Source organism: Carcharhinus amblyrhynchos, chromosome 31 (assembly GCF_965287045.1).
Source record: "Carcharhinus amblyrhynchos chromosome 31, sCarAmb.v2.hapA, whole genome shotgun sequence".
Lineage (NCBI taxonomy): Eukaryota > Metazoa > Chordata > Chondrichthyes > Carcharhiniformes > Carcharhinidae > Carcharhinus > Carcharhinus amblyrhynchos.
In genome coordinates this window covers 20040252-20053160 of record NC_137354.1, presented here as the reverse complement: position 1 = coordinate 20053160, position 12909 = coordinate 20040252, and the positions used below count along the sequence as shown (strand labels likewise).

Here is a 12909-nt window from a genome sequence, read left to right as displayed (position 1 = left end):
CCCACAGGCTCAGCACTCTATGAATGAAGAAATGTCTCCTCATCTCCGCCCTAAATGGTCTATTCTGAATTCTCAGACTATGACTCCTGGTTCTGGACTCCCCCACTATCGGAAGCATCCTCCCTGCATCCACCCTGTCTAGTCCAGTTAGAATTTTATAAGTGTCTATGAGATCCCCCACCTCTTTTTTTTATTGTCCAGGATCAAACAGCATTTTCATGTAAAATCAAACATTTTAATTGCGCAGTACTGGGTCTGCTATTCATATTTTACCTGTTTTCGCCTTGTTCGATTTTACCAAGCTTTTCCACGAACTCGCTGAATTTCATCTCGACCCGCCTAGACTTTGGCTTGAAGTTCTTGAAATTAACCATTTTCTTTTCATCATAGTACAAGAATTTGTGCGTTTTGGCAACATAAACAGAAAAGTCCCCTTCGCCAATGTTCTCCTGCAAGTATTCCAGATCCCATTTCAGTGCCGGGTATACCAGGTTGGTATCTGTCAACACGACTGGCTCCTGGAATGCAAAAAGGGAAAGCATATTCACTGAAGTGTGCACGCAATTGTAATTTTATCAACCCTCTTCCCAATTCTGCAGCATGGGTACATAACGGGCATATTGAGGAAATATTGATCAAATTCCTCTGCTATTCCAACTACAAGGATACTTTTCAATGCTAGATGTTGCCTGTTACAACATGGGCCAATTTGTTGACATCACAGAATCCCTACAGTGTAGGAGGCCATTCGGTCCATCGCGCCTGCACCAACAATCTCACTCAGGCTCCATCCTTGTAACCCCATGTATTTATAGTATGGCCAATTCACTTAACCTGCACATCATTGGAGCGTGGAAGGAAACCAGAGCACCATGCAGACACGGGAAGAACGTGCAAACTCCACACAGTGACCCAAGGCCGGAATCGAATGCAGGTCCCTAGTGCTGTAGGCAGTGATGCTGACCACTGTGTCACCTTTCTATTTTCTGAAACATATCTTATAAATACAGATAGTGAAAATGAAAGCAAGACAGAACAGAATTTGATGTTGATATATACATTTCCGTGAATAACAATGATAGCTCAATGATGACGTGGATGATGAAGACACAACCGAACAGCTAAACAAAATTATAGCGATATACAAGCGATGATTCCTGACGCGCTGTGCTTTCAGCACATGGCCTCCTCTTCCCTGATCCTGCCATCTCTTGCTGGCACATCTTCCAAATGGGTGACACGGTGACACAATGGCTAGCACTGCTGCATCACAGCACCAGGGACCCGGGTTCAATTCTGGCCTCGGGTTACTGTCTGTGTAGAGTCTGCACATTCTCCCCGTGTCTACGTGGGTTTCCTCCCACAGTCCAAAGATGTGTAGGTTTGATGGATTGGCCATAGTAAGTTTCCCCTTAGCATTAGGAGGATTAGCAGGGTAAATATCTGGGGTTATGAGAATAGGGCCTGGGTGGGATTGTTGTTGGTGTGGACTTGATGGGCTGAGTGGCCTCCTTCTGCACTGTAGCCAACATAATCAAGGATCCCACGCACACTGGACATTCTCTCTTTCACTTGCTTCCAAAGGGAAAAGGTGTCTGAGATCACACACCCACCAGCTCAAGAACAGCTTCTTTCCTGCTGCCATCAGACTTTTGAATGGATCTACATATATTAAGCTGATCTTTCTCTAGCTTTGAATGTAAACACTACATTCTGCAGCCTCCTTCCCTTTTCCCCTATGTATTCTGTGGACATTACGCTTTGTCTATAGCAAAAAACAGTACTTTTCTCTGTACCCCAATATATCTGACAATAATCAATCAAATCAAAATGTGCTGGCTGTGCCCTCTGCCTTTTTCAGATTCAGGCGGAGACTGCCAATATCAGCACGCTAACCGGCTGTGAAGGCATCACAACTAGGCTCAATCCACAACTTCGGGTGCATGTATGGGCAGGGACAGAGAGCATGCACGTGGTGGAGGACAGAAAAATGCAATTTAGATCGACAATGAAAGGGAGATGTCAGAATAGGATGATCGAAATTCTGCCAGACCCGCGAAGTATTTCCAGCACTTCTCTGCTTTGTAGCAGAAAGTCAACAGATTTTATACTTAAATATATTATCACTACTTTCCCAGATCTTTGATATTCTTGTAACTAACAAACGAACGTGCATTTCTGTAAAACAAAACAAATTATTATTGCCTCTGTTAATTTCAGCGATGCCTGGAAATTGCTTTAGAATTTCAGGAGCCTCCAGGGTAACTTTGGAGGGGTGGGATTGGCATGTGAGGTTCTAAGTGGAGACCTAGTTTGGCTGTTTTATTTGTCTTGGGATGTGTGGTAAACAAACAGTCGCCACCTTAATCCTCAATACTCAGCATCGCCCTGCCCGCAGTTAATAAAAACACAATCAAAAAAAACGCGTAATGCAAAGAAAACCCCAGAACATTGCAATTACTGCCGGAAAATCAGAACAAGTTGACAGAAACAAGTTCATAGCAAGTTTGTTTGCTGTTCCCTACGATCACACTGTCAGTCACTGCTATCAGAGGGTGCAACTGTCGGGCATTGAATGACATTGCTTTGCGCTTTTGGTTTCACATGTCTGTGTTGCCGTTACGGGAGAGGGGAGAGTCACAAAGCTGCATTTGCAGCAACCGCGAGGTGCCGCTAGCACTGACACCCTGTAACATCCAGCGCCTACGTGACTGCAGCAACGTACACAGGGACATTGTGTGGGGGGGGGGGGGTGGAGACAAGTTGTAGCCGAAAAAAAACACCGCAACTAGAAAGGGGGGGTGGGAAGGGAGAGAGATCAGTGTGGCACTATTTCAACACCATCCCAGCCCAGAGATATAATCATACAGCATTGCTAATAGTTCAACATCATCATCCCATGCCAGATATGAAGGCAGCGCTTTTGATACTTCAGCATCATCTTGATTGACACCAGTCGCAGATTCCCTACAGTGCAGAGAGAGGCCATTCAGCCCATCGAGTCTGCACTGACCAGTATCACCCAGACCCCATCCCCATAACCCCACATAGTTACTCTGCTAGTGCCCCTGACACCAAGGGGCAATTTATCATGGCCAATCCACCGAACCCACACATCTTTGGACTGTGGGAGGAAACGGGAGCATCCAGAGACGGGAAGAATGTGCAGACTTTGCACAGTGACCTGAGACTGGAATTTAACCGGGGTCGCTGGCGCTGTGAGGCAGCAGTGCTAACCACCGTGACGTTCCTTCAACATTCACTGTGCAGTGCTAGCAGGGTATACTGTCTACAAAACGCACTGCAGAAACTCACCAAGCCTCATTTAGTTGCTCGTTCCAAACCCCTGACCTCTGCCACGCAGAAGAACAAGGCCAGTGGATGCAGGGAAACACCTTCATCGCCTCTGCAAGTTCCCCTCTGGGTCACAATAGTATCCTGATTTGGAACAATATTGCCGTGCCTCCTATGCTGCTGGATCAATATTCTGAGATTGCCTACCATTATGTAATCCATGACATTGCTCTTCAGTTCTGAAGATGTCACGTGGACTCAAAACGTTTTTAGTTTATTTATTAGTGTCACAAGTAGGCTTACATTAACACTACAATGAAGTTACTGTGAAAATCCCGTAGTTGCCACCTGTTCAGGTACACAAAGAGAGAATTTAACATGGCCAATGCACCCTAACCAGCACGTTTTTCAGACTGTGGGGGGAAACCAGAGCATCCAGAGGAAACCCACACAGACAGTGACCAGAGGCTGGAATTGAACTCAGGTCCCTGGCTGTGAGGTATCAGTGCTAACCACTGTGCTGCCCGTTAACTACATTTGCCTCTCCACAGGATCTGCTACACCTGCTGAATTTATCCAGCATTTTGTTTTTATTCCAGAGATAATACAGAACTGTTAATCACTCAGCCTCACCAACCAGAGCTATACTCAGTGCAACATTGCTAATAGATCAGCATCACCACTCCAATCCAAAAATATATTGATGCAGCACCGTAACCATCTCCGCCCAGGGATGTACAGAATAGATGCTTAGGCTACTTCCTAAATGGGGAGAGAATTCAGGAATCGGAAGCATAAAGAGACTTGGGAGTCCAAGTTCAGGATTCTCTTAAGGTTAATTTGCAAATAGAATTCGGAAGGCATTCATTTCAACAGGAATAGAATACAAAAGCAGGGATGTAATGCTGAGGCTTTATAAGGCTCTGGTCAGACATCATTTTGAATATTGTGAGCAGTTTTGAGCCCCGTATCTAAGGAAGGACGTGCGGGGGTTGGAAAGGGTCCAGAGGAGGCTCACAAGAATGATCCTGGGAAGGAAAGGCTTGATGCGTGAGAAGTGTTTGAGGACTCTGCCTCTGTACTTGGAGTTTAGAAGGATGAGGGGGACCTCCTTGAAACTTACAGAAGACTAAAAGGCCGGGATAGAATGGACATGGAGAAGATGTTTCCATTAGTACGAGAGACTAGGATCTGAGGGGACAGCCTCAGAGTAAAGGGACGACCCTTTAGAACTGAGATGAGGAGGAATTTCTTCAACCAGAGGGTGGGGCATCTGTAGAATTCATTGCCACAGAAAGCTGTTGTGGTCAGGTCATTGAATGTATTTAAGATAGATAGGTTCTCGATTCGTAAGGGGGTTAAAGGTTATGGGGAAAAGACAAGAGAATGGGTTGAGAAACTTAACAATCATGGTTGAATGGTGGAGCAGGCTCGATAGACCGAATTGCCTGATTCTGCTCTCATATGGCCTTATGTACACAAAACAATGATAACAGAAAATGCAGGAAACATTCAGCAGATTAGACAGCATCTGTGGAGCCAGAAACAGAGTTAACGCTTCAGGTTTCAACAGAACTGGGAAAAGTTAGACATACAATACATTTTAGGAAAAGTGCAAACGGGGGAGGAGGAAAGAATAAAACAGAAGATCTGTGAGAGGATGGAAGGCAGGAATGACAAAAGAGGTGATTAGTGCAAAGCAAAAGAAAGAATGTGGTAATGAAGAAGTATAGATGTGTAAATGGGAATAGGAGAATTCATGACCCACTGGTGTTATAGACCAATTTTGTTTTCTTCACTGGCTCCATTACCAGCTCTTTTTTGCCTTGCACCATCATCCTGTTTTGTTCTCCTTGCCCCACTTCCTCTGTTTGCTTAAAGTCAATGGTTCAGCATTAAAACCGCAACATAAAACAAAGGAGGGGTAGAAAGGATGCAGGAGATCCAACAACTTGCGGACACCAATAACTTGTACGGTTTTTCAGTGCTGCCGAGACAATCCATGGCTCAAGCATTCAAGGGCTCACCCCGCCAAACACCAAACGTAGAGGGAGGGGGGTGGTTTGATGAGGACATGGAGGCAATTAACACTTGCTGGGGAGAGCACAACAATTCAACTGGACTCTGTCTTTGACCTTAAACACCCTGAACTCGATGCCCCGATATCCCATCCCAGTTTCAATCTTGGCCCCACCCCAGCCCACAGTAAAGCTGAATAAACCTGGTGACAACTGAAAAACGGCAAAGTCTCTGGAGCAGGTGGAACCCCAGCTGAAATTCTGAAACATGACAAATACATTCCTGGCATTGCTGCACAACCTCAGTCCTCATCTGGGAAGAGGAACGCATACCACGGCATTTCAGGCACTTTGTAATCATGATTATATTTGAGAAGGAAGACAAGTCCAACTGTGGCAATTACAGGACAGTCTCTCTGCTGCCTGCCACAGAGGTTATTGCAGGGAACCCCCTCACTTGTCTCCTCCCAGTCGCCAGAGAGCTCTTTCCAGGGTCACAGTTGGGTTTTCACCGAGCAAGAAGCACGACAGACAAAACCTTCAGTGCGCAGCCAATTCAAGAAAAATGCTGCATGTGGCCATCTCCCAACTCACAAAAGCCCTGGGCTCTGTCACTCAGAATGGCTTAAGAGATATCCTCCTCATGGCAGCACAGTGGTTGGCACCGCTGCCTCACAGCGCCAGAATTCCGGCCTTGAGTGACTGTGTGGAGTCTGCACATTCTCCCTGTGTCTGTGTGGGTTTCCTACTGGTGCTCCGGTTTCCACCCAAAGATGTGTGGGTTGGGTTGATTGACCAGGCTCGATTGCCCCTTAGTGTCAGGGAAATTAGCAGGGAAAATACATGGGATTATGGGGATAGGGCCTGGATGGGATTGTTGTTGGTGTAGGCATGATAGGACAAATGGTGTCCTTTGGCACTGAAGGAATTTTATGATTCTGTGAAATTTGGCTGCTGTCGGAACTTTGTCACCAGCCTCCACCTATGCCATGACATGGAAGCCGTGATCCATCGTGGATCTTATCTCAGTGAAGATGTGAGTCATTCAGAGCTGTGTCACCACACAAACATCTTCTCATCTTCCTCGTTGTAATACTGCACTTCTCCTCCAGCAAACAACCCATAAGCATGGGCATGATTTACAGAACAGATGTGAAGCTCTCCGACCTTCAATTCAAAGCCAAAATGACTGTAACTTCAGCCACCGAGTTTTCAGTATGCAGATGATGTTTGTGTGCGCGCTCACTGAAACTGCACTCAATGTTACTGCTGACTCCTTCTCTGAAGCAGGTGAAAAGATGGGCCTTCCACGAAGCACCCAGCAACTAAGATCTTCTTCCAACCAACTCTCACAGCAGACCTCTCCTGGGAAACGTGGACATTTCCCATATCTTTGGAGTCCCCTCTCAATGAAGGCAGATATAGATAATCAATTCTTCATCACCTTCAATGTGCCAACTCAGCCGTCAGCCAACTCAGTTAATAAGTTTTTGAGGTCCAGGATCTCAAACCCAAAACTTCGGTTGTGATTTACCACAGAGTATTGATCCCTGCGCCGCTATATGCTTCGGAGACTTGGGACAACCTACAGCAGTCACCTCAAAGCACTGGAGAGTACCAGCACCTTTGCAAGTTTCTCCAAATCTGGTGAAATGAAATGAAATGGACAAACTGCAGTTTCCTCTCCTAAGCCAATGTACGAGCATCAAGTGACGTGCTTGTGCATAACCAGTGTTGCTGGTCAGGCCATATTGTTTGTTTGCTTGACACCTGGTTCCCGAAAGCAACTGCTCCACTCAGAACTTGGTTCTACCAGAAAGCTCCCAGGACAGTGGAAATGCTTTATGGATGTCCCCAAAGTATCCCTGGAGAGGTCAACCCTCCCTGCAAACTCATGGGCACCCTTGGCCTGTGACTGACCAAAATGGAAAAGGTCCCTTTGGGAATCTCAGAATCTCTACAGTGCAGAAGAAGACCATTCAGCCCATTACATCTGTACCGACTACAGTCCCGTCCAGGCCCTATTCCCATAACCCCACATATTTACCCTGCTAACCGCCCTGACACTAAGATTAATTTAACATGGTCAATCAACGTAACCCTTACATCTTTGCAGTGTGGGAAGAAACCGGAGCACCTGGAGGAAACTCATGCAGAGAAGGGGAGAATATGCAAACTCCACACAGACAGTGACCCGAGGCCAGAATTGAACCTGGGCCCCTGGCACTGTGCTGCCTCAAAGGCACCAAACGCACAGAGCTTTAGCTGGGAATGTGCAGAGCTGAAGGTTGGGTGTTGGAGAGAGCACACAAACCTTTAAATGACATCTTTCCAAAACTTCCAGGCATCGCCTGCATGGCAGCATAGTAGCAAGCACTGCTGCCTCACAGCACCAGGGACCCAGGTTCAATTCCTGGCTTGGGCCACTGTCTGTGCAGAGTCTGCACATTCTCCCTGTGTCTGCGTGGGTTTCCTCCCACAGTCCGAAAGACGTGCTGGTTAGGTGCATTGGCCATGCTAAGGTTCTCTCGCAGTGTACCCGAACAGGTGCCGGACTGTGGTGACTAGGGGATTTTCATGGTAACTTCATTGCAGTGTTAATGTAAGCCTACTTGTGACAATAAAAAAAAAGTTAGTTCTTACATGGGCCAGAGTCTATAGATTGCACATTAACCATCACAGAACGCATCAAACCGGAGTGGAAGTAAGCCATCTGCAAGCTGAAGGTCTGACAAAGAACCTAGACTTGCTTAAAAGCTGCCATACCTCCAGTGTTCTTCAGTTATGAAAGGTTATGAACATGAATCATGAACACGATTTTTCTCTCCAGAAATGCTGCCTGACCTGCCAAGTATTTCCTGTTTTAGTTTTGGATTTCCAGCATCTTTGGTATTTTGCTTTTGTGGACTCAATGCTGCAATGCTAATAATTCAGTATTAACACCTCTAACCCAGAGGTTATACCCAAAGCAGCAAAATGAATAGTTCAGCGTCAGCCTCGGCTGAGGTACCGTATTGCCAAAGAATGAGAGATACATTGATGTTACTGCACTGCGACAAACCGGTTTCACTTTTCACCATTACAGTTTAAATGCAGCTTAAATTCCCTCCCTGACAGTGAACTGAGATTCCCTAGAAGAGGGAATTTCACTCCACTTCCCATGAGTCAGACTCAAGTTCCTCAACCGTGCAAAGCAAAATTCTCTTTGCACACTCGGCAACATTGATCCCAGTTAGAGCTCCTTGAAACGTAAAAGATAGAAACATAGAAACTAGAAGCAAGAGTAGGCCATTTGGCCCCTCCAGCTCGTTCCACCATTCAGTGTGATCATGGCTGATCATCCAAAGCCTGGTTCTGTCTCCCCCGCTTCCCCCACCCCTCCATATCCTTTGATCCCCTTAGCCCCAAGAGTTATATCTAATTCCTTCTTGAAATCACACAATGTTTTGGCCTCAACTCAGTCCCAAAACATTGACCCCGTATCCTTAGACTACGATCCCTGGTCTCACAACACACACCCCCCCTCCCCAGCTTTGTGTCTCCAAGATCTGATGGCCTACATCACAGGGTGTTAAAGGAAGTGGGAGTGGAGATATCGGATCCATTGATTATAATATTCCAAAATTCTCTGGACGTGGGAAAGGATCCAGTGGATGGGAAAAATGTTAATGTAACTCCATTATGCAAAAGGGAAGAGAGGCAGAAAGTAGGAAACTATAGATAAGTTTGTTTATCATCCATAGTTGGGAAATTGTTAGAATCCATTATTAAGAAAGTAATTACTGGACATTTGGAAAGTCAAAAGGCAATCCATCAGAGTCATCATAGTTTTATGAAGAGTAGATCGTGTTTTGACTAATTTGCTAGAATTCTTTGAAGATGTAACAAGTCAAGATAACGGGGTCCTGTAGATGTAGTATATCTGAACTTCAGGAAAGGATTTGATAAGGTGTGTTGCTAAAGGTAAGATGACATGGGGTTAGGTGTAATTTATTAGCTTGGATACAAGAATGGCTAACTGACAGGAGGCAGAGGGTTGGGGTAAATGGGTCTTTTTCTAGCTGGCAAGATGTAACTAGTGGGGTGCCACAGGGTTCAATTCTCAGGCCCAAACTATTTATAACTATATTCATGACTTGGATATAAGGATAGATTTGGCCAAATTTGCAGATGACACAAACAGGTGGCTTAATAAATTGCAATGAGGAAATAAGATATGTACAAATGGATGTAGATAGTTTAGGTAAGTGGACCAAAATGTGGCAGATGGATTTTAACGTGGATAAGTGTGAGGTTATCCATTTTGGTCAGAAAAATGGAATGGCAGCTTATTATCTAAATGGCTTCGGGTGCTTTGTTACAGAAGGATCTAGGTGTCCTCGTGCATGAGGCACAGAAAATTGGTTTTCAGGCACAGCAAGTGATAAGGAAAGCAAGTAGAATTTTGGCATTTATAGCTAAAGGAATAGAGTATAAAAGTATGATATATGCTCAGCTATACAATGTATTGGTGAGACTGCACCTGGAGTACCGTGTACAATTTTGTTCCCCTTAGTTCAGGGAGGAAATAGTGGCATTCGAGGCAGTTCAGAGGAGGTTGACTAGATTAATTCCAGAGAAGAGCGATTTGACTTAGCAAGAGAGCTTGGGCAGCTTAAGCCAATACTTTGTAGAGTTTAGAAGAATGAGAGGAGATCTAATTGAGATATTCGAAGGCTGAATAGCCTCCTACTGCTCCTATCTCATGTTAAACAAGATGATAACGTTAAGATGATAAATAGCATTGACAAAGTTGATGTACAGCAGATGTTTCCTCTTGTAAAGTTTAAAGTTTTATTTATTAGTCACAACTAGGCTTACATTAATACTACAATGACATTACTGTGAAAATCCCCTAGTTGCCACACTCCTGTGGCTGTTCAGGTATACTGAGGGAGAATATAGCATGGCCAATTCACCTAACCTGCACATCTTTGGACAGTGGGAGGAAACCCACACAGACACAGGGAGAATGTGCAAACAACACACAGACAGTGAACCAAGCCGGGAATCGAATCTGGATCCCTGGCGCTGTGGAGCAACAGTGCTAAGCGCTGTAGCAGTGGGCGATTTTGAATAGTTTTCTGAGGGATAGCAGATTTAAAACAGAGATGAAGAGAAATTATTCTCCCAAAGGGTGGCGAATCTGTGGAATTCGCTACCCTAGAGAGTGGGGGGTGCAAGGTCATTGAGTAAATGTGAGGAGGAGATAGACAGATTTTTAATTTGCAATGGGATGAAGGATTATGGAGAATGGGCAGGAAAATGGAGTTGAGGCTAAAATGAGATTAGTCATAGTTGTACTGAATGGTGGAGCAGGCTCGAGGGGCTGAACGCTGATCTACTCCTAGTTCTTATGTTCTAGCTGCCAGCCCATATTCAATTCCAAATTGAACAGCTATGGGGAACAGATCAAATGCACAAAAACAAATTGCATCCCTGTTAATCATTCACAAAGCTGAGGCAAGAACCACTGCAGCTGGCAATAAATCAGACATTCTTCAGCAGTCAAAACTCAAACATGCATTGAAAGCTGTTGTTATCCTTCAGAGGTTAGGGAGGTGAGCAACAGCGATGACTCATTAATATCAGGGTTTTTAGTTATCAGAAAAGTTTGGGAGGGGGTGTTTGCTTTCTCTGGGAAAGACTTTGAGGTGACTTGATTAAAAATTTCAAAGGGACCGACGAGAGTTCACCTTTCTAAGTTGTTCAGCGGGAGCCCAGTGTATAAATATCGGGAGGAATAACTTAAAACTTTGGAGCAAGAAATGAAGTCGGGCAGAAGTTCAGCGGGGAGAAAATGTGAAATCAAAACAAGATTGCTAGAGTATGTTTCAAAGGGATGAAAAGAGGCCCAGCCTAGAGGGGGTACAGTGTGAGTAGAAGGTTCGCAACAATAGCTAGAACTTTTTTGAGTGATTGGAGAGATTAGCAACAATATGATAAAGTTAATACTTGCAGTAAAAATATAAAACCAAGAATAATCCCACAAGCAGACGGGAAGCAAAAAACGGAAATTAGACAGGATAAGAGTATGAGAAAAGACTGGTCAACATAACAGCAGGTTAGAATGTAAGAAATGATGAAGCCAGAAAGAGACAATTTAAATTGGTGATTATGTAACTCTGGCATATGAAGGAGGGTGAAAGAGCGAAGTGTATCAGGAGACTTTTTAAAACAGCAAATACACCAAGCAAACTGGACTAAATCTGAAAACTAATTATAGCCAAGTACTGCAAACTGATAATTGTTACAGCCTTAGTGAAAAGGGGCTAGCAACAACCAAGGTTAATGCTAGACCAGTTAAGTTTATTGTGTCACATTAACACTACTATGAAGTTACTGTGAAAATCCCCTTGTTGCCACACTCCGGCACACCGAGGGAGAATTTAGCATCGCCAATGCTCCTAACCAGCAGGTCTTCTGGACTGTGGGAGGAAACCCATGCAGATATAGGGAGAATGTGCAAACTCCACACAGTTACCCAAGGTCAGAATTGAATCTGGGTCCCTGGCACTGTGAGGCAGTGGTGTTAACCACTGTGCCACCCTCCTTAGTGTCATTTGTTCTGCACATCATCCCTGTAGAGAAGTTAAAGATTCCAAGAAGGACATCCACACTCTATTTTCATATCTAAATAAAGTCTGAACCTGTTCCACATGGAATCTTGGAATTGCTGTCCGAAGCCTCATTGTAAACATGAATGGTGTACAAAATGGATGATCATTGGGACAGACTACTGCCAATTATAATAACTTGTTCTGCTCCGTCACCATCCCTTTCTGGGTGCTATTTGGCCCAACTGATCCATTGCTGGGGTTCATCATCGAGAAGACCCTCTTTCTTCATCTCACCCCATCTGTATATCCTTCAATTCCTCGTGTACTTATTCAGCTTTCCCTTAAATGCAATGATGCTTTTTGCCTTAAATATTCCTTGTGGTAGTGACATTCTTACCCAGTGATGGGCAACCTAAATTAAAAGTTTAAAGGTTATTTATTAGTCACAAGTAGCCTACATTAACGCTGCAATGAAGTTACTGTGAAAATCCCCTAGTCACAACACTCTGGCGCCTGTTCGGGTACACTGAGGGAGAATTTAGCATGGCCAATGCACCAAACCAGCACGTCTTTCGGACTGTGGGAGGAAACCCATGCAGACACGGAGAAAACATGCAGACCCCGCATAGACAGTGACCCAAGCCGGGAGTTGAACCCAGGTCTCTGGCGCTGTGAGGCAGCAGTGCTAACCACTGTGCCGCCCTGGGCTAGTGAATGAGCTGCATGAGTGGCCCTCCCTCATCTCAGTGGGCTGCAAGATGGAAACCAGGCTTGTTCACGAACCATGACACCCTGAATCAGATCAAATACATTTGATACGTGCCAAATATTTCATAACAAGCTATAGAAAATGCTTCATCATTTATATATCAATAGAACTGTCATCAATATCAAATGACAAAAACAAGAGATATATTTACACTCTGGGTGCATGGCTCTCACAGTCAATATTGTGAGCAGTATGCTCCTCACTTCACTTGCCTTTGCTTAACATGCGA

At 44.8% G+C, this 12909-nt stretch overlaps 1 protein-coding gene across 1 annotated transcript in view; it reads right to left on the bottom strand.

Moving 5' to 3' along the window:
• hif1an (hypoxia inducible factor 1 subunit alpha inhibitor) overlaps positions 1-12909 on the bottom strand; it is a 57128-nt gene that overhangs the window by 31970 nt on the left and 12249 nt on the right. The window contains exon 2 of the mRNA XM_080215567.1: positions 274-518. Coding sequence (XP_080071693.1) covers positions 274-518 — 245 coding nt within the window. The remainder of the gene's footprint in view (positions 1-273; positions 519-12909) is intronic.